The sequence below is a fragment of the Tetrao urogallus genome (assembly GCF_951394365.1).
Source record: "Tetrao urogallus genome assembly, chromosome: Z".
Classification (NCBI taxonomy): domain Eukaryota; kingdom Metazoa; phylum Chordata; class Aves; order Galliformes; family Phasianidae; genus Tetrao; species Tetrao urogallus.
Genome location: NC_136816.1, coordinates 74869289 through 74891663, shown reverse-complemented (window position 1 = coordinate 74891663; position 22375 = coordinate 74869289). Strand labels below are relative to the sequence as shown.

Genomic DNA, 22375 nt, shown 5'->3' with positions numbered 1-22375 from the left:
TCTGGGCTCCCCAGTACAAAAAAGACAGGGATCTCTTGGAAAGAGTCCAGCGGAGGGCCACGAAGATGGTGAGGGGCCTGGAGCATCTCTGCTATGAGGAAAGGCTGAGTGAACTGGGTCTGTTCAGCCTTGAGAAAAGAAGACTGAGAGGGGACCTGATCCAGGTCTATAAATATCTAAGGTGTGGGGGGCAGAATGGCGAGGCTGGACTCTTTTCAGTGGTGAGTGGAGACAGGACAAGGGGAAACAGCCAGAAACTGCAGCATAGGAAGTTCTGCACGAATGTGCACAAGAACTTCTTTACGGTGAGGTGACGGAGCACTGGAACAGGCTGCCCATGGGGGCTGTGGAGTCTCCTTCTCTGGAGATGTTCAGGACCTGCCTGGATGCCTACCTGTGCGACCTGGCGTAGGGAACCTGCTTTGGCAGGGGGTTGGACTTGATGATCTCTGGAGCTCCCTTCCAACCCCTACAGTTCTGTGATTCTGTGGTTCTGTGAACTTCCCCCGATCCAACCTCAATCTTCCCTCCCTCAACTTCAAACCATTTCCCCTTGTCCTGCCGTTATCTCCCCTTTCCAAGAGTTGACTCCCCTCCTGTTTGCAGGCTCCCTTTAGGTACTGAAAGGCTGCCATGAGGTCACCCCGCAGCCTTCTTTTCTCCATGTTGAACAAGCCCAGTTCCCTCAGCCTGTCCTCGTAGGGGAGGTGCTCCAGTCCCCTGATCATCTCTGTGGCTCCTCTGGACCCTCTCCATCAGCTCCCTGTCTTTCTTGTGCTGGGGGCTCCAGACCTGGACACAGCACTGCAGATGGGGCCTCACAGGAGCAGAGCAGAGGGGGACAATCACCTCCCTGTCCCTGCTGGCCACCCCTCTGCTGATGGAGCCCAGGATGCCATTTGGTTTCCGAGCTGCAAGAGCACACTGCTGGCTCATGTTCAGCTTTTCATCTATCAGGACCCCCAGGTCCTTCTCTGCAGGGCTGCTCTCAAGGACCGCTCCTTCCAGTCTGTATGGATTCCTGGGACTCCTCCGGCCCAAGTGCAAAACCTTGCACTGTGCTGTGTTGAACCTCATCAGGTTCACATGGGCCCACCTTTCCAGCCTGTTGAGGTCCCTTGAATGGCATCCCTTCCTTCCACCGTGTCAACCGCACCACTCAGCTTGGTGTCATCATCAAACTTGCTGAGGGTGCACTCGATTCCGTCATCGCTGCCACTAATAAAGATGTCAAAGAGCACCAGTCCCAAGACAGAGCCCTGGGGGACACTGGCCTCCACCTGGACACAGAGCCATTGATGACCATCCTCAACCAGTTTCTTACCCATCGAGTGGTCCACCCATCAAATCCACATCCCTCCAAGTTGGAGATAAGGATGTGGTGGGGGAACATATCCGAGGCCTTGCTCAATCCAGGTAAATGACATCAGGCACCTTTCCCTTGTCCACCGATGCTGTCCCTCCATCATTGAAGGCCACCAGGTTGGTCAAGCATGACCTTCCCCTGGTGAAGCCATGCTGGCTGTCTCGGATCACATGGTCGTTCCTCATGTGATCAAGCATGTCATCTAGGAGGATCTGTTCCATGATCTTCCCAGGCACAGAGGTGAGACTCACTGGCCTGTGGTTCCCTGGGTCCTCCTTGCTCTCTTTCTTGTAAATGGCAGCGATGTGACTCTTCCTCCAGTCATCTGGGACTGGATCCGGGACTTATCCTTGTGGAAAGATTAATGTTGAGTTGGACAGGGCTTTGTTCATGTCCTTGCTCTGTTAACAGAGCTCTGCTTCTGCCGTCTTTTCAGAGAAATGAGGCCAAACTGCAATCTGAGACAGATATGAGTAACAAGTTTTAACTGATTTATTTATTTATAGGCTTCCAAATGCAAGAAGTTAGATATTAGATATATTCGAGTCAACAAGAGATGATGTAACTGCAGCGAATTGCCTAACTGTATTTATGACTGTTGCAAACTCTCTTGCATTCCCTGAGAAGTATGCAGAAGAATGTTCACAATGCTGTTGGGTTGGCTTGCTGAAGCATGCAGTGCAGAGGAGCTAAATGTAATTACCAGTGTTTGGGAGCCAGGGAGTGGCCCCCAAACTGGAAGAAGAAGGAAAAAAAAGGGTTATATCTACTGGATTAAGGGACAAGTCTGCAGTACGATGATGCAGACTACTCCGATATTTTTTGTCCGATGTATTAATTAAAAGAAAATTTAGGCGGTTCATTGAGCACCCATATACTTTTAAATATCCAGTTTTCACATTTTAGCATTTTCTGCATGGAAGACAATCTAAGCTAATGAGTCGTGTATGTGGCGTGACATGCAAGCTTACAACTGGGGCAAGAGCTTTGTTAATTTCAGCGTCTGCTGCAATATACCAAGTGCAGAGATCTTCAGATGTTGGTTGAGGGGAACAGGAACAGCCCACTTGTGTGTGTGTTTTTTTTTTAATAACGGACTCTGGGATCAGCAAGTGGTAACACATGTGCTTGGCTAAAACCATAGGACCATAACGTACACAGGTGTATCTCAGTGTTTTGTTGAGAGTTCTTTTGCCAAAAAGCATTACCAGGCCCCTGTGGAGAAGTATGGATGTTTGGGAAATAACTGCTGTGTTTTGGTTGTGCATTCAGCTGCTTGAGCTGGCTTAATTCAGGTCATGGGAGCTACCTGACAACACTGTGAGTTTCTTTCTGTCCATGCTGCCCGCTGGTGCATAAAATGCACCTGGTAGAACGTCACAGGGAAAACTGCTCAGCTCAAAGCGAGAGACCAGATAGTGCACTGCTTTGTGCATTGGGGTGTAACTGACACACATTGTCTTCAGCCATGACTCGTACATGTTCTTGTCTTCTGAAAGTGCACTGTTCAGCACATCTGCCATCCAGACCTGATGGATAATCTCAAATTGTAAAGCAAAGTGAGTTTAGTTGGGAAAAAGCTGGGTACACCATGTTAGGTTTGGGGTTGATTCTGTTTTGGTTGAATCTGTTTGATCTATGTCTTGTTTTTCAGTTTATGGTAAACAAGGTCTCAATTGTAAGCGTATTCTTTTACAGTGCTCTAGTGTATCTACAATACTACCCCTCCCGCCTCCCCAGCATTACCAGCAATATTTTCCAAACACCAGAACTCGTCTGACAAATGGCATGCAACACAAGGAGCAAGGCAGAGGGGACTAGAGCTGCCCAGCCATAATGGTGCTCGCAGCTCCATCTCCTGAAATGCACATTGTCCAGTCTGCTGCCAGCCTTGCTCAGCACGTCCTCCATTGCAGAAATGGTTTTACAGATCCGCCTGGGAGCCACGCAGCATTCTGCTGTCAGGTCTATTTATCAGTGGTGATCAGTGGACTGTGGTTTTAAACAATCACCAAAAATACCGCTGGTCTACTTAGATAAATAATTTAACAGTATGAATTTAGATAAAACTATTGCCTCTTCTTGCTTTATGTACTGCACACTGAGAGCCACTAATCTGTAGGGTCAGATGCTTCCATAGAGCCTGAAACAGTTTCTAGTAGTCGTTCAAATGATACAATAATAAACCATACTGAGAACATGAGGTCTATTGGTGTCTGTGCCACCATGGCTTACTGTCAAGTGCTCTGCTTCATCTTCAGTGCTGTCCCACTGCAAAATGAAATTCCTGCTCAGAGAGCAGATTGGCGATGGATGTATGTGGAGCTGTCCTCAGCATTGTTTTGAAATTGCTGTGTGAACAGCCTAGATACCCTTCCTTAGGGGTCCGTGCACCTGAGACTAGTCCCGTGACAAAGGCACTTAGAGTTTTACGTAGTTAGCTGTCCTCCTTTTGGGCAGATAAAGTCACTTTAGAGATATGCCTGGGCTCCTCAGCCTGATTCCATTCTTGTGGGCAGCTGTTCTGTGCTGGGAAGGGTCTGCAGGTGGGAGAGGGGTTGGCTGCAGCTGCCATGAATTTGGGAAATGGGAAATGTATTTTCCTGAAGACCAGTTTCAGCATATTACTTTCTGCACTGGTTCTTTTTTTTTCCTGCTCAGTGAATATGTTTCAATTTAATGGCAGTCATTTCACAGTAATGAGAAAATGTGCATCTGCGTGTGGAAGCAGTAGTTGCACCGAAGGTTTCACAGTCTGCATTAAAACATATAGTTGGGAAACCTTAGGGTTGGACAAGTTGCTACTGACTGTGTTTTTTACATAGTAATTTTAGGTATAATTCCAGTGACTTCACCACAGCAAAAATGTGTATTTTTTCTCAGAAGTGGGGAAATGGATTTGTTTGTGCAGAGACACCCAGACCTCTGCCTATACACAATACAGCGCAATATATATGCAGTGCCTGTGTGACATTGACTGATGACTTCTACAGGATACTCTGTGTATCATCAGAAAAACAGCTTCCTCTCTCCAGAAGGACATTTGCACTTTAATCACTGAAAAATCTTTCACAGAAGATGCAGTTTTCCACTTAGAGGACTGAAATTCCCATGGCTATGACTGCATAGAGTGCTGGCTCTTTGTTCCACTAGAGCTGCATTCCTTATGAGCATTGCCTCTCCAATCCATCCAGTACTCTTTTGAAGTCCTCTTTTGTTCCTAGGAGCAGTAATGAAGAATTTCATCATTAAAGATGGTTTTGTTTTGAACTTTGTGATAATAATGAAGATAACATAGGAAGAAGAGTTCTGTTCTTTTTCCCACACACAGTCCATGCCTTGTTTTTATTTTGGTAGACCTTTCTTTTATTCACAATCTGTAGATGACTTTTTCCCAAAGAAAAGATGTCATGGTTTTCACCAGATATTCCTCCAGAGGGTGTTCACAGTGCTCTTCCGATGGTTTTCTTACTCTTCAGCACTGAAGGATGAGAGTAACCTGGAACTTATGGGGTGAATATGTTTACTTCTCCACTTTTGTTACTGGAGATCAAGATGAGAATGCGTTTATGAGCTGTTAGTGGCCATGATGCTTTTCTTGCATCACTCCCCATCTACAGTTCAGTGACAGCACAGTCTGGAACATACAAACCCAATAGTTGCTGCTGGGTTTCCAGCAGTAGGAGTTGGGCGTTTGGCTGGATGCTGTTAGCCCTGATCTCTAAAAGCTGGAAAGCACATGATTTGCTATGATGAATGCCTGCTTCGTATTGCTCTGTGCAGTATGCAATTTTGCCAGTAAATATAGGCAGCACAGTAGGTTAAGAATTCAGAGTAGCAGTAGCATTTCTTGGTAATCACTGTGATGCTTTGTTTTCTCTCAGACCTTGGTGCTTGATGATTAATTTAATTGCAGGGTAAGTAGATGCACTTATGTGCATGAACAGACACGATAATCAATCCATCGTGACACCTCGTCTATTGCTTGCATTGTTTTCATCCTACCATATAATTTTATTTTGCAAGTAAGTTAAGCAGCCAGTATAATGAACACTCAGTTGCTGATTATTTTTTATTAATACTGTCCCAAAATTAATGTTACAAACTCTCAGAACTGTAGGCAGAGAGCTCCCAATGTCTGTACCAGCAGGAGGGGTTCCTGTTCACATCACTCCTTCCTGGTGGCTGCTGTCTCCCTGCTGATTATGGAGCATGGGCTGGAGGGGCAGTGATGCAGTGCAGTGATGGTGATAGGCCATGGAGGGTGGGTGATGGCAAGCTCCTTCCGTGGCACAGCTGTGAAAGGTGTCTGCAGAGTGTGTGGAAACACTTCTTTGAGACGTTTCAGTAAAAAACACTTCCACTAAAGATGCTCAGTTATTCAGTTAAGGGACAAATTTGTATTGAGATGTTTAGACTGAAAGTATATTTGGCTGTAAAAGTATTTTCCCACTGAATGCTATCTTCTTTTGCAGTGACCCCTACGTGAAACTTTCCTTGTATGTAGCAGATGAGAACAGAGAACTTGCCCTGGTGCAGACAAAAACTATTAAAAAGGTATGTGTATACTTTATTTCTTTGCTTTGGAAACGTTAAGAATATCAGAACAAGCTTCTATAATATAGTACAACTCTTACTTAAGTTGTTATGTACATGTATCTAAACTTAATGCACTTTTCCTTCACACCAAAATGGGAAAATAAGTGCAAGCATATGTTCAGTATGTGTAATGTGTCTGTTTGAAAAACAAACAAAAACCAACACCAAATATGTTGCATTTTCTCCAAAGCTTGGCTTACCGACTCTCATGTACATCATTCCCATTTCTTTTATCAAAGTCCTGTTTTCATGAAAAGCATTTGAAGTAAAAAAACCAAGATGCTCTGGTCATCATTTATTTGACTTCTGGCAAAAAGGCCATTCTTTAAATGCCCTCTTCCAAAATTTCAGTCTTCCAAATATTTGCACGGGGGTTTAAAATAACCAAATGAGAGGTGATGGTCAGAAAAGTGTGGAAATGTACTGAAAATGCATTTTTTCTTCATTTCCTTTGAAATGAAGCAGAGACAGAAATGCCCTAAAATTTTAAAAAGTGTTTTTTGTAAATAAAGTTTACTGGTAATAATAGCAGAGAGGAATGAAGTCACAACCTTTATGAAAAGTAAGAGGAAAACAGTGACTTGCATTTTTATGAAGATGCTTGGGATGGGCAGTGATTCAATTTAAGTTATTATTGCAAAGCAGAATAGAGAGGAAGATTTTGTCACCCAAATAGCAAAATGTCTGGATTTTACACCTCCATCAAGGAAGTGCCATTTACAGTCGCTGCTGAGACACCCTGCATCCCACAAAGGGCTCAGTTGGAGCTTTTCACAGAGCTCAGGACATGCATCGTGTCAGAAGGTGAAAGTTTCCAGGCTTCCAGTTTAAGATTGTTTCATAATACCTTTTAAACATGCTCCTTTTAAAGACTTCCTTATAATGCTTTACTCACTACTCATAGCCTATCTAGCTTTGTTTTGTTTAAAGTTTAAACATACAGAATTGTGAGAAACATAATTTTTTTCTGAAAAGCAGCTGTACCTATTTACTTAATACAGCAACAATGTGGACTGTGCTTTTTTTTTCCTCATTAGGGGCGAAAGATTTATTGCCACTTCTGTACACAAATGTGGGAAGTTTTCTTGCGATATTCTTATCTCATTTTGGTAGCTTGTGTCTGTTGTTGTGCCATTTCCTGGAGCGTGTTTGCACAGAATTGATTCTGTTTGTGGAGTCATATTGATGGAAAATACTTAGGTCACTTTCAGGCTATATAATACCTGACTGTTTTACCTGTGATATAATAATAATCATCATGTTCTTGCTGGAATGCAAGATTGACTGTTTACTACAAAACAACTGTGTTCACCAGAAACTCTGACATCAGTACACCTGTATCCGTGTACCGCAAAGGTTAGATGAAGAGAATAAATAGGGTGCGGGTGAAGGTTTCTTCTCGTCTTCAGACTTTGCTCTCAGCAGAGATTTTGGAGCAGCAGTGATACGGGCGCAGACCTGGGGCTGCCACTGAACCACCCGTCTGCACTGCAGAGAACTGGGTGGAAGTCAGAAGTACTGGAGCAGCTTTGCCCTGCAGACAACTCATTAGGCAAGTCCGGTCCTTGCTGCATGTTTTTGTTCTCTTAAAATAGTATGGTAGCTATTGGTAACAGGCAGATGCCTGTAGATGGGAGGGAGATTCTCTTCTTTCATCTTTCCCTTCAATGAAATGAATTTCAGTGTGAGGAGGATGGTGGTCTGGGTGACCTCCAGAGGTCCTTTCCAACCTCAACTATTGTGTGACTCAGAAGCATAGGACTTGTTAGGCAGTGGAGATGCAGGATGGTCAGAAAGGTGCAGGGATCATTTGGCTTTGGAGAGAGAGCCTTTGTAGCTAGGCTGTGAAGGGACGTGCTGGAGTGGGAGCTGTGGCAGGGATGATACTTAATTTTTTCTTCCTTCTTCTTAGGAAAAGATGGAGATCCCATCCAGGGTTTTAATAAATTCCTGATTCCTTCCAGTAGCAATGTGCTTATTCTCTGGGTGTTATAGCCAAAGCAGATTGCCTTATATCTATTTTTATATCTTTTTTTTCTTACTAGAATAACGCTGCCTTTATTTGGATGGGTGTTTGGATGGGTTGCTGGTGTAAAAGCATGAGTCCTGAAGAGATGGTGTATTTGGCTCCCACGTGTCTGAAAAGTGATGGCTGCAAAGCCTTAGTGCAGAGAGTTATGAGTGATTGGAATGAGAGATTGGAAATAAGATTGTAACCTCATTGCTGAGGTGATAACTACCAGCTTTGGGGATGTGTGATAGGCAGGAGAATAGGAAAGCAGCTGAGAAGACCACCATTAGCACAAGACGTGGTGAGGATGTGAGAGCACTGCGCTGGTTGTGCCGAGGGCAGTGGTGAGCTCATGGGTGTCAGCGCTGCCCTGGGAAGGAGAGAAGGGCACTGCTCAGCTGCTGCAGAGGTGGGGGTGAGCTGAGGGTGCTCCTGGGATTGCATCTGCCTTTGTTCACTGTTCTTTGTAACCATCACTTACAGCCTGCACTTTCTCAGTCATTTCCCTAATAGAAACGTGAACTCATCTTGCGGAAACTTCTCGTCAGTTGTTTGTTTTGAGCTGCTGAATTTCACCTCGAGTTGTCTGCTCTCTGAGCAGTTCTCTTTCTTTGCAGCTCACAGGTTCTGTTGTTTATTTCATCAACAGCAAACATTGTGGCATGCCTTCATTTTGAGTTAAAATATTGAGCGAAATCATTCCCCTGAGTGATTCTGAAGGACGCTGCCAGTGACCTCCGAGTCCATAACTGGTCTGTTATCATGGTAGTATCTCGCTATTCATCTCATCCTTAATTTTCTACTCAGTTTTGCCTCCCTTGGTGTAGGGACTGAGTTCTGTGGCACTGTCCAGCCCTGCAGGAGGGCTGGCAGGAAGGCAGAAGGGTGCACTTTCATCCTCCTCCTGTGTGATGCTGGACCTGCTCTTGTGCCAAGCGGGATTCAACTTAAACTGCTTCCTCACTCTGCTAAAGTAAAGTTATCAGAGAAAAGGTTCAGATTCATCTGGCACGATCTGGCTGTGTTGCATTTCTGAGGTGCTTTGTTTACTTTTAACCTCCCTCCACACGGTCAGTTCCTCCAACTGCAACACCTGAGCAAAGCCTTGCTTCTTTTGGAGCTCTGCTCGGATTGAAAGCTGGAAAGGCTCTTTGCCTGTTGTTGTAGCAGGACATCTGTTTGCCGTTTGTGGCCTCACAGTCCTGTAAGGTATGGCTTAACATTTTTGTCCCTGGTCCTGTGACTTCACACGTCACTTCTGAAGGTGACCATGTGGTCTCCTCAATTTGATTGCATTGAGCTTTGAAGGCTTCATATCAGCTTCGTCTCACCAGATACTTTCGAGCAGATCCCTGTTAGCTCTTCTGCCCTTACCATAAAGTGAAGCTTAATTTCCTCCATCTCCTCTTAAAGCTTCATTGCTTTGCAGCATCTCTTTGCTGTATATTTATATGGTTGAAAAACCCTCCTGGTGTTTGTTCTAATATCCCGTGGAAGATCTAACTCAGCTTGACTCCTGGCAGTCCTTTATCTCTGCAATACTTGCCCTTTTTAGGACGTAGCTCTTTGCTGGTGAGTCTTTTTGTTGTTGTTTCCCTGCTAATATCCTTTATGAAGCAGTTATTCACCCATTTATTTCTGGAGGCTTTCTGTACAAATGTTTTTCTCCTCGGCTGTGATTCCAGCTCTTGTGTTTTCTGGCTCAACCTATCAATTGTTGGATTAGTGAAGGTGAAAGCAATTTCTGATAGTCACCTGCTTGTTTACTAAAAATTGTGCTGCCTAATACATCATTATTTCTTGAAATTGGTAATTGTGGTTAAGCAGTACTCAGAATTAATGCGTTATTGATTAGCAGTAATGCTCTTAATTCCAGTTGCCAGATTAGATGAGAAGTTTCCCTTGCCAAGAACAACTGCAGTGAACGAATGCAAATTTAAAACATTGTATTTGTTTTATTTATTGCTTCATTGCTTTAGTGAATGCATTTTTGCTCTTTATGGCAAAAAAGCAGGAAACTTCTCTCTCTCCCTTACCCCGTCCTCTAATAGCTGGACTTTTTTTCATTAAATAATTTGTTTATTTCTGTAGATTTTCTAGGAGGCAGTTTTCAAATCTCAGTATTTGAATTCACAGATTCTTAATTGTGTATCTGCTGGGTTGAGATTCAGCCCAAACTCAAGGGGAAAGGCAGGTTGTGGGCTGTCAGCACTGCGACCACGGGTGCATGTGGGACACACGGCAGGGCAGTGGTGCACATTGAGCCCCTGTGTGCTGGGTAATTGCATTGCATCCGTGCTAAGGAGTTCTGGATGAACGGCCCGATTGCCTTCTCTGCTCCAACAAACCTCTGGTGGGTAGAGCCAGTTACACCCCAGCAGCTCTTCTGCTTAAGCTCTTAACATTTCAGCAGGGAAACAAAACCTGGGGACAGACCGTGCTTGATTTTCAACTTATCCAGATTTGAAGTATGGCAGTTATCAGTGTTCCTACTTTGAATTTTTTATCAGCTTATGGTTTTATGCTGGAGCTCCCTTCAGGTTGCAAATGGAACATCATTTATTCTGTGGGTTTTATTTGGATCATTAGAGCAAAATTATAATCCTCTTCAAGCTTGGGGGCAATTAGGAAGAGTATGGTGTCTGTTCGGAGGCAGTAACCTTCCCTTTTGTTCATTCTCCTTTCTAAGAGACCCCAACACTGCCCAGAGCTGTGGGTGCCCCATCCCTGGTGGTGCCCAAGGTCGTGGATAGGCCCTGGGCAGCCCTGAGCTGAGGAGCAGCCAGCCCACGGCAGGGGGGTCCCATTCTGTGAATATGATTCATTTATACTTACCATCTATTTTCAGTTCTTCTGACTCAAATCCCTTCCCACATTTGGTTTATTTAGTAGAGCGGTTCTAAGTCATTTGACAGCAGTGTTGGAGCTGTTTTGTTAGGAAACACTTTTTTTTCCCCTGGTGTTTTCTAAAAAAACTGTCACTTGCATGCATGTTGTGATGGCTGCGAAATTGCAAACCTGCAGATATTGTAGCATCCTAATATGTTATTTTCTTTTATAGACACTAAATCCGAAATGGAATGAAGAATTTTATTTTAGAGTAAGTATCACTTTTAATTGCAGTCACTGTAACGTACAATTAATCACATGGTATTTTGTATGGTTTTTTTGTTCACTGTTTATATGTTTTTGTGAAAAATAATGTTCATCCTGATGCTTCCTGTGGTCTTAAAATGTTAATGTAGTAGCAGATAATCAGAACCATTTCCAAGAACCGTATGAAATTTAAGCTATTACGGTAAATAAGTAAATAAAATCACAAGGACACACCTTTTTTTTTTTTCTTTTATTTGACTTCTGTCTTTTTCAAATTATTCCTAAAATGAAGGTAACCTTCACTTAAAACTGAGTGATACCATTTCAGTTTGTAGGTGACTTTTCATAAGAAGTGATCACTTCTAATATTTGACAGTGCTAAAAGAGGATTTGAAATGGTGATCCTCAAAACCAACATAACAGAAATGAGAACACTGATAACTTAGTTGCTGAAAATATTTTCTGAGGAAGAATGGATTTATTTTACTGCAGCTGCAGCTTTCACAGAAGTAGGTTAGGTAAAGTTTCACTGGTTTTAAAATTTAATCTTAAACAGCTGCTTGAGAACAGGCGTAGTCATTGTAGATTGTTAAAAATGAGTGACCCATCAAGCACTGTTTACAGCCTTAGCGTTCATCTCTCTTGCTAACAGGAATATGTAAATAGTTCCCATCAGTGTAGTTATTAGTAAGTGCTTTTTTGAGGTTCAGATGGGATTTCTTATCATTTTTACATGTGTTCCAGGTAGCATTTCAAGGTTTGCCAACTGGTTAATACACACCTAAATCTCTAACAGAGTCTTTAGATAAATATTTTTTACCATTTGTATAATTTGACCTGTACCTGTTTCTTTGAGCTATGCAGTCTGCAGGCACTGAGTTCACTTCTCTGGTCCCATGCCTTTCCCAGTGTTGCTGGGAAAAAGCACAGAGGTGGCACAGGAAAGGGTGTCAGGAAGTTTTACACTGCTATTGTATGTAAGGACAGCTGATGCTCACCCCGATTGGTGTCCAGAGCTTCAGGAATGAATGACTGCCTCCGTAAGTCTGTCCTGGTAGACCCTGGTCTGCAGCATGCTGTGTTGTGAGACAGACTGTAAGGGACAAAGTCAAATGCTTTAAAGTGAAGTACAAGAAAATTTATTCATGTTTATCATCTTTTACTGATAGTTTTCAAGGTTGTGTTGCTCACTGTGTAGTTTTTCCTGAGAAAGAGAATACCCAAAACAGCCACAATTTGTGTTGTTTAAATTACAGATAGACTTCATGGAAGTTCTGTTAAAACATCTGGAAAATGCTAAAAATAAGTGCAAACATTAAAGTGATGCACCTTCCCTTGTGTGACAAAGTTCTCTGATCTTTTCAGAACTGAGAGTTCTTCTTCCACTCCCACGGAGTCCATTGTGGAATATTTTGTCTAAATTTCCTTATAATCACAGAGTCATAGAATTATGAAGGTTGGAAAAGACTCCAAGATCATCCAGTCCCATCATTCACCTACAACCAATATTTCCCCACTAAACCATGTCCATCCACACGTTCCTTGTACACCTCCAGGGACGGTGGTGTCCCCTCCCTGGCCAGCTTAATTAAACAAGCAGACATAGTAACCTGGCATATAAGGTTTTTCTGGAAAAGCTGTCTCTTTGCTTAAATTTGCTTCCAAGTAAATTATTTCCAGGAGGTACAGTTGTGTAAAGAAGTATTAGACATGTATGCCAGACATGAGCAGGGTAGGTTCTCTGCCTTCCATTGGGTTCTCCCCAGGGACATGATCATGGGATGTCACCCACTGGTGACAAATGGGCCAGAAACAGTGACAGATGGAGAGGCTGAAATAGAGATGATGGTTAAATTCTGAAAGAAATGAATTAAAGCTTTTGCTCCCTACATTTTAGTTGAGTTTTCCAGGTATGGAACCCAGAAGTCTGAGCTCTGGTGTTCTGTCCAGTCTGGGCTTCTGTGTTCATGTTCTCACAGTCAGTTGAAGCAAAGGATTTATATAAATCTATCAGTTCTGTTCTGCTTGCCTTCATTTAATCATTTTATAAACTTGTGTCCATATACTGTTCTGAGTGAATGAAGCTAAAATAGTATTATTTGGATTTTCTCCTAGGTAAACCCAACCAATCATCGCCTCCTCTTTGAAGTGTTTGATGAGAACAGATTGGTGAGTACCTGTCTTGCTTGTTTCCCAGAGCTGTGCAACACAGCTGATGGAAACATAACACACCATAAAGGTGTATGTTTTCTGTTGTTTACATGGTTGAAGCATAAAAAAGGTTTGCACAGACTGAAGCATACAGAGTGTTTGTTTTATGGGTTAATGGAACATTAACCACAGAAATTCACTACTGGTTTAGACCAGAATGGTCCTCCTTAAGCTAAATGTTCTGTTGGTGGAAACTATATCATACTCTTCCTGAAGCTTCTCTGGTGTGAGCTGAAAAGCAGTCCTAGCCTTGTTATTTGCACATAAAGCAACTGCTTCATCCCCTGATCACTTGAGCATCTCTTTCCTGTACATTTTAATACTCAATCCTTTTTGAGATAGTCAGTTACACAAGACGTGGGTCCTTGAAGATTTTAGTTAATAGCAAAGTAACGCTCTGCATTTTGTGTTCAGTTCTGCCCCTGGTAACACCCAACATATTGCTAGGGCTTTTAGCCTTGAAGCTCGCTTGTCTGATACAACCACTATTACTGAGATGACAAGTCTTCCCAAAACTTACTGCATGTTGCTCTTGTTGTGATGAAGTGAGTACATTTTTCACACAGACATGCCAAATAGACAACTTTCTGCATACATGATTTTAAATGAGATGGCAAGTTGTGTGGATGACTTTTAATTTTTGTCTGCTGAAAATTGGAGCACCATTTTCCTGCTCATGAGATGAGGCCTTAGATTTCTTGGTTCAGAGCAGTCACTGTCTACTGAACACTGTCTACTGAACCTGCTTGCCTTGTTGGACTGGTGTTGTGAGGATCTTTTTTATTCCAAACAAAAATAGAAAGAATGGAATTATTGATCTCCAAAAATGTAGTGGATGCCCCATCCCTGGAGGCATTCAAGGCCATGTGATAGGGCCGGATCCTGGGCAGCCTGGTTGGATGTCAGGCAACCAGCCCATGGCTGGGGGGGTGTGATGATCTAGTTGATCTTCAAGAGATCCCTTCCAAACTAAGCCTGTGTGGCGTGCATGCAGCTGCAAGGGTGGTTGGGGTGAGTTTGTGCTGATGTGGAGGATGGAGCAGAAGCTCATGGAAGAGGTTTCATTCTGCCTGCAGAGGGCAGTGGCATGCATGGGGATGTCCATGTGTGTCAGTAAAGAGGTGACAGCCTAGAAAAAAGACTACAACTCGGCTGTGCACTGAGAGCTGAGAACCAAAAGGTTCAGTGTACCCTTTTCTGAAATACTTTATAGGATTTCTGGGTTTCCTTTCTGTGGCACTGGCCACATACTGACCGTTTCAGTGTTACTGTGTTGTTGAGCCATTTTCTGGTTGTTCTTTGTGTGATCCTGCTTCTGCAGGCTGTAACCTGGGGATGAGGAGCTGCTGTTTCATTTCAGAAAGCGTTGTGGAACAGTTGGCCAAGGAGAACAAGTACACAAGTTTATAGTGGCAAATTTCCATCGTGTTGTATTGACAGAGCAAGGCACCGAGCAAATAATTGCAGATTTCATGTGAAATACTTGTTGTCAACACTTTCATGTCTTTTACCCCCCCAAAACTTTATTTTCTTCACATTCCAAAATTATCTGAGCACTTCCTCTCTGCAGTATATCCTTTCTCTCCCCCATCGGAGCAGAGGATGTATGGTGCGTCTTCCTCTTCAGAGCAAAAAGAGACTGTGGATAACGGTTTACCTGAAAAATAAGATAAAATCAACACCTGTGCTTGCACAAGGCAGCTCCACAACACTGTGGCTGTGTAGAAGCTATTTGTGTTTTTCTTGTTGGCTCCTGGTCCATTTAGAACAATAGGGGATTGTGCTGCCTGCTGGCAGTTGCCATGTTCGATGCTTCCATTTCTCTTTGATTGGTCACTTTCTGTCTTTTGAAAGCAAGCTGCATGCAAACAGAGGTTTAAACATCTAGACAGAGCACTGACCTGCCACCAATAGTTTGTTGACAGCACTTCTCAGAGTTCTCCTAAGGAACAGATGTCTGTGCATTGAGCTGATCCTACGCTGTCTCTTCTTGTAGATGTGCTTTTAGCTAACCGTGCATCCCCAGCACGTGCGAGCCATTGCGATGGTGGGTGCCCTTTGGCTGTCAGGATCCCCCAGTCACCAATTTCCTGCATTGCAGTGGAGCATATTTAGGGTGTTTGTTCTGCAGTTGGATGTATCCTGTCCGTCTGTTCTGCTTCTGAGGTCTCTTGGCTCTCACAGTGTAACTGTATTCCGTGCCTGCGATCACGCCCGTGGTAGTACTGCTAACTTTCCCACTGGAGGCCGGCCAGTAATGGGCAGAGTTTCTGTGTGCTGTTTAAGACAAATCGGTACCAAACGGCAATGCGACACCCGTCCCTGGTTTTCACTCGTCTTTACTGCCCAGTAAAACTGAAAAAGGAACTTTGCCTCCTGTCATTTTGCGCGTTTCTGCTGTTTTTATTGAGTGAGAAATCTTTGCCGTGCATAGGGTTGCTTCGTTTGCTGTAATTTTTACTGATTAAAAGGGACTGCGCGGGCTCGCTTAGGCTGCGTTGCACTCATAGGGGCAGTGTGAAAGTTGTGGCTTTTTAAAGGCAAGGAGCTTGTTACTTAACTGTGCCACAAGCGCAGTTAAAATTGAAAGCGTAACGGTGCTATATTTACTCACGTTCTGCCATGATAGCCTCGTGCTGTAACACACACCAAAAAGTTAAGCTTGAAATATTGTTCCTTATTTGCACGTGGCGTTGACTTACAGCCCTAAAACCAAACCGCGGCGTTTGTGTTGTCATTAACTTTCCTGCTCCTTGTGCGAATGCGCCGTGCGGTACGATGTGATTTAGATTTATAGCGGCGCCGAGTGTGCTCGCTGCCTCGGTCAGCTGCGCTCTGATGGAAAAGGAGCAGCTGGGAAGGTGCTGTTTCAGGCTCTCGCTGGCATTAAAAAAAAACAACAGAACCCCCACTGGCTTAGATTGGAGAGGGGGAACCGGGCCACGTGACTGCCACCATCCTACCCCATGTCACAGTGTGTAGGAGCGCTGATTGCTCTTACCCAATCATGCCTGGAATGCTGCTTGCCACTTGGGCTATTTCTGCTATCTGTCGCTATCAGTGCTGCAGTGCTAACAGTTTGGCAGATGGGACACTTTTTCTTGGAGTTTATGTCTTTGGTTTTTAACTTCTGGCAGCGCCTGAATTGTTGCCGTTCTCCCTCTCCTTTTCTTCTCTCTGTAAAACCATGGCCCATCGGCTGCGGTTTCATTTTGGCTCTGGACGAAGCAACACAGCCCCCGAATCCGAGATCCTCGACCGGGAGAGAGAAGATGACTTTTTCATGGCATTCCACACTTTGCCGAGAAGAAGCAGCCCTCACGCTTTCTCCCGACACGGAGCAGATTACGGCGGAGGCAGCGATTTCCAAGAAGTGGGCTCCTTGAAAAGGAGCACCTCCATGTTTATTCCCCAGCTGCTGAACAGCATCAGCGCACGTCCCACAAGAAGCTCCTCGATGCAGATCTCTCTCCAGCGCAAGGCTGCAGATGAGTGCGCGACCCCGGAGACCCCCGAGGAGACTCCCCTGTGCAAAGCCTCAGATGTTAGGGAGCATTATGCGTCCCCCATTGAAAACCATTCCTCCTCTCAGAGCAGCCCAGAGGCGACTCCTGAGGATTCTCCACCCAGGCAGACGGAGGAGTTGGGGCAGCAGATGAATGGAACCCTTCGCTGTAACCGTAGGATATTCCGTACTATTCCTCCTAATAACCAGAGCGACGATGCTCTGTCCGCCGCCCATGAGAATGAGGCAAAGGAAACAGCTTCAGGTCTGAACATCAGCGGCGTGAGGATTCAGCATCGTGCTTCAAGCGCCGATGTGCCTCAGGTTACTCTGCTGCCCTTTGGTTCCGAGGCTCAAAATAATGCTCCCACCCCTGAGCCCCGGCGCTGGTCTCTGCAGCACGTGCCAGACATGTCAGCAAATTCGGGGAAAAAGTTCTTTGTTCTCCAGTTACAGCAGCCGCAGGCGAGTGGTACAGGTGGTGAGTATAACTTCGGCTTTACTGGGACAAAAGGGGACAGATTGGTCAGGTACCCACGCATTCAGCTGGAGAGGAGCGCTTCCTACCCCGTCCAACCACGGCCGGAGGAAATCCGCCCCACAGGTGATGGGCGGACTTCAGAACTGCATGGAAGCGGCAGGAGCGGGTCAGAAATATCCAGAAGCAATTCAGTAGAGAAGATTCCTCAGGGGAAGGGATGCCTGTTTAAAATCAGACCAGATCAAAACACGAGGCAGCAGCACTTCCGAATCCTTGTCACCCGTAATCCCGAGGAGCAAAGTCCAGTTGTTGGTGCAGAGTGTCGTGGCACCCCTGGTCCTGCGGCAGCCAGCACCACGGTGAGTACGATGCTGAGTGTGCTCTGCTCATAACAACGTACCGAATCACTGTGCAAAGGCTTTTAAACCTGAGGCAACTGGAGGGCTCCCTTCTTAGTGCTAGAATGTTCGCTGTTTCTCTGGAACCGGCCGCCAGTGATCTCTGTTTCAGATCTGCCTTAGCTTTGCTCTCGGCTGTGATTATGTGCCTTGTAATATTTTGAGATCCTAACGTCACATGTTGCACATCAGATTCTTTATAATCAGAACAATCAAATGGGAAATTAAGGGATCGTGTTAATTTCGTTGGCTGGAACCTTGCTGCATAAGGCATTCTTTGTGCACTTTGTAGCCTGAAAACAAATACTTTGATAAAGTTTAAGGACAGTGCTCATGTGTGTACCTCTGTGACTTTAAAAATTTGCATTGTAGTGCAGTAGGAGCTAAGGCTGTAGAAATCCCCTGGTAAGTCTAATGAAGACAGTGGCCTAGCAGGTAAGGTATCAAGAAGTTGGGAAAAAAAGAGGGTTAGGGGCTTTTTTGCTTGCTTTTGGCCTTCTCCAAGTCAAGAGCATGTCGTGTTTTTTTTGTGTGCTGCAAGTCCTGATCAAACTGCTATAGAATCAGCTTGTCACGACTCAGGAAATTGTGCTGTCAGTTCTGTTTGCTTTGGTTTTACTTTGAGGTGCCAAGATTCATCTTCTGGTCCTTCTTTTTGTAACAAATGAAGTCTGAAGTTTCATGTTTTTAAGCCATTTTTAAAAGACCAAAGCAGGAATGAAAGCGAAGGGTTTAGATTAGTCATTTGCTTAAATTGCTTTACTGTGCAATTTAACACTGCCCACTTGAGTTCCTGAGCTCAGTGATGCTGTATATAGAATAGCAAGCTCTCTGTCTCCAGCTGTGAAAACAGATTCACTGGGGAAGATCTGGGTCTTCGCTGCCTATGTTCTCATTCTGCTGTGCTTTTGTTCAGTTAAATGCAGTACGGAGAGACAGCTGCTTGCAGCAGCAAGGCCGTATGATGACTCTGCAGCTTTCTTGTCAAGAAGCTGGCATCTCCGAGCTATTCTGGTGTAACTTTCTTTTGAGCCCTTCAGTTATTATTATGCATAGAAAATCACAAATTACAGCGAAGTGTTAACAAAGATAAACACTGAAAAAGATCTTTAAACAAAGAAGTACGGTTTCACTTCGCTTTCTCTCAGCTAGCAGCTCCACAAGTAGCACACAGTCTCTTTCCTGCTAACCTAGAACATTTCAGCAGCAAACTCTGGTGTGCAGAATCTTTCTTGATTTTTCTTCTTCATTTGAATTTCATTGGTGCAGTACATTGTGTTCTATCTCACACTAAAAATATATGTCTGGTTTTCCTACTGATCTCTGGGTACTAGCAGTTCCTGGAGGACCACCACAGCTGGCTCTATCAGTCGGTGCAGTAGGGCAGGTCCAGTGGAAGCACTGGCAGTTGGGGCAGCTGGTGGAGGTGTGCCCATAGCTTCACCCTGTGCCCCTGCAGGGATCCTCCTGTTTTGAAAGGTGACAGACCCCAGAGTCACTTTTCTGGTAATGAGTCACATACCAAAGATGTGCTTCACTGTTTCCAGAAGAGAATTAAGGAATTTGTTCCTTCATGCTCTTGGTTTTAGTTACCGCATGAAATCAATTTGGCCATCCCTGAAGCATGGCAATTGCAGGGGCACTCACTCTGAGAGAAAGTGTGTTCCTCAGTGCAAAAAAATCAAATTAACAAAAAAATAAAATAAAATAAAATTGCAGTGTAAATCTTGCGATGTTTCTCTTATTTCTAACAAGCCCAGGGTGGCTGGTTGGCAGGTCCATTGGAAGTGGAGGCAGTGAGGGTGCTCTGCTGAAAGTCTGGTGTGGTTTATCGGCATATAAACCACAGGTGTGTGCCATTGCTGATATGCACCTCAAGGTGCTGAGGAGGGCTGTGCCTGCAGCGTGTGCTCTGTTACACTGCCATGCTTTAGAGCTGTGAGGGTACCACATGGCACCCTGCACTTACATGGCTTTGTGTGTACGTGGTGGATCCAGGGCCTGGGGCTGCAGGCAGCAGCTGCTGCTGCCGTATTTATCTGCAGTGAAACACTCAGCGCGCGTCGGCAGTTCTGCTGCTCCTGAGTGGTTATGGCCATTCTGTGTCTGCTGTCTGCAGTGTCGTAGGACAAGCAGGATGCATTTCATAATGAGTTGTCAGAGAATATTAAGGGACACACTTATGCCCAGTTGTCTTTCTTGTGGCAGCATGCTTGCAGACTCCTTTGACTGCTGTGATATTTTACATGCTGTGTACATATATCCTGTGGCACAGAGCAAACAAACTGTCTGTAGCTTGGGATCGGAGTGCATATCTCTGTCTGTGGGGAACCCTTCAGAAATCCAAAGTATTGGATGGCTGTTTGGGACTGGACAAAGGCATCTTTGTTGTTACTGAAAAAATGGAAAGTGCTTGATGTTGTGGTAGTGCTGAGCTGCGTTCAGCTGGCAGACAGCACAGACAAGTCCTGGCTCTGCCAGCCCACATTTCACAAGTCGGCACGTATCTTCCTTCCTTCCTTAAAAATAATGTTGGGATGAGCTTTGTTGTGAGCGCAGAGTGCTCTCCTGAAGGCAACAGCATTGCTTCTTGCACTTTTCTGCCCTTTACTTACACATTGTGCACCTTTCACAACTTGGTGATGTCTGGGATGTCAGCGGGGAATTGCAGCATTTTAATGAAGCCACTCTCATGTGAAGGCACTGCCTTCAGCTGTGGCCATGGTGAGGTCCGTGCCTATCAGGAGCAGTTCTCATCAACAGAGCAGCGGTTGCTCCTGTGTGCAGAACACTGCACTGGGGCAGAGCTGCAGGAGCCCTCCCGTGAAATCAGCAGTTAGCAGCTGACAGTTAGGTGACCACAGTGCTGTTGCTGATGAGGAAAATCTCAACTCTTACATAATAAAGTGCTTTAATGCCTTGCTATATGATGATGGCACACAATGTCTTTTGACATTGTTTCCTCTGACAGTTTTTTCCTCTGATGACAGTTTCCTCAATTGACAGTTGTTTCCTCTGCAGAGGAAAGCTGTGAGCTTCTCTTCGTTCTGCTGTTCCCCTCACCACTCTCCTTACTTGTGATACCAGCTTAGTGTAAGTGCCTGCTATTAACTTCTTACCACAGTGCTTCCGTGAATTGGAAAATAATTCCAAGATGACAAAATTTTGTGAAGGAAGGTAGCGACCCACACAGTCAGATGCTGCTGCTGCTCTGACGTGTCAGCACCATCCTTGGTTCTGTCCCAGCAGAAGCACTGTGAGTTTGACCTCTCTGACCAGTCACGCTGTGGGTTATTCATCACTGGTGTGACCTGAGGGAATGCATGTCCATGAACCCTCTGATCGAAGCGGGGACTATTTGCTGGTGTTCAGCTGTGTTACTAGGGTAGCTTATAATGCTAAATTGAGTCTGTGGTAAAGACAGACTTCTCTGTGTAGGAATAGAAGTGGATGTCTGAAGAGCACAGTGCTTGCAGTGACTTTCTTTCAGTGAAGCCATACAACAATATTTCTGCCGCAGTTTGACTTCAAATTAATATCACATCTGTTAGAACTTACGTAAACGTGTATGGATCTCCCATGAAAGCACAAATAGCTGAGCCATCAGTGGCATGTGTTGACAGCAGTTTGTCAGAAAAGAGATGTGATTGTGATATCCAGTATCATGTACTGTCAAGTAAAGGGGTGAACGGGAAGAATGTCAATTAACTTTTTGTGAGCTTGTATTATTCCCTATTTTTGGTCAGAAGCTGTCGCCACACAGTGCTCCACATGCTTGTAGTCTATGATGTGGAAGTCTTGGGATGTTTTTGCTTGACCCAGAATCAGACAGTTGAAATACAGTCTTTATTTAGTTCTACACACTGGAAGAGAAAGTTCAAATATAAAATACAGACTAGTTAATGAAAACAAGCATTGTGCTTTTTTAGCTTGAGCACTAATTCTGTAGTCAGTCTCCAGAATTATGTATCTTTCAGGACAGTTGTCAGTGACTGCTTTAGTAATTTTGCTCCTCTGTATCATTGCCACGTGGGTTATCAGTGATATTTAAGGAAGAAACTTCCAAATCACTGCAAGGCATGAAAGTCAGTGAAATAAATGTATCGTTTACAGTCCTTCAGGGTTGATGGATTTGCTTTTGACCCCATCTGTAGGCACTGCTTCCTCCGTGGTTTTGCTTTCCATTTGTTTCAGATTTCTGGATCCCTTTGGGTTGTGACAGTTCCACCCAGGAGTTGGCAGAGCTATACCAGGGCTGTCCATGCTGTTTTACGACAGTGAGAGGCAGAACAGGAATAAATACTGCGTGTTTTACCATGGAATTTGCAAACCATGGGACATTTGGGTTAGGATGAAAATTGCTTCTGGGCTGTATTTGTTTTTCTTTCATATGCAAACTGATCTATGTGTTTCAATGAAACAGATCCTTCCATGTTTTGGTGTAAACTATGGTAATGCCTTGAAAATCTCTTTCCTGAGATGGTGCTGGGACAGTAAGTGGGTTATGTGTTGCTGATCTTCACAAGAAAAACCGGTGGGAATATTTAAAAATAAAATAAAATGAAAGGGAGATTTCTACCTCCCACTCGCCCTCCCTCATTCAAGGAACCATTCAGGAGGTTCTGTTTCAGGATCTAGTGCTAGCCCAGTCCCTGGAGGAGGGAAATCCCAGTTTTCCTTTTAGTGCTGTCCTTCACACAGTGCTCAG

At 44.4% G+C, this 22375-nt stretch overlaps 1 protein-coding gene across 4 annotated transcripts in view; it reads left to right on the top strand.

Annotated features, from left to right (window-relative positions):
• The window catches only part of NEDD4L (NEDD4 like E3 ubiquitin protein ligase), a gene marked incomplete at both ends in the record, with an annotated part of 133766 nt that overhangs the window by 55458 nt on the left and 55933 nt on the right, over positions 1–22375 (top strand). For 3 of the 4 annotated variants that reach the window (XM_079548118.1, XM_079548117.1, XM_079548116.1), the window contains 3 exons: positions 5842–5923; positions 11038–11076; positions 13188–13241. In XM_079548118.1, the coding sequence (XP_079404244.1) occupies positions 5842–5923; positions 11038–11076; positions 13188–13241 (175 nt within the window). Of the gene's footprint in view, positions 1–5841; positions 5924–11037; positions 11077–13187; positions 13242–16470; positions 17629–22375 lie in introns of those variants that run through there. The other variant, XM_079548115.1, reaches the window with a different exon arrangement.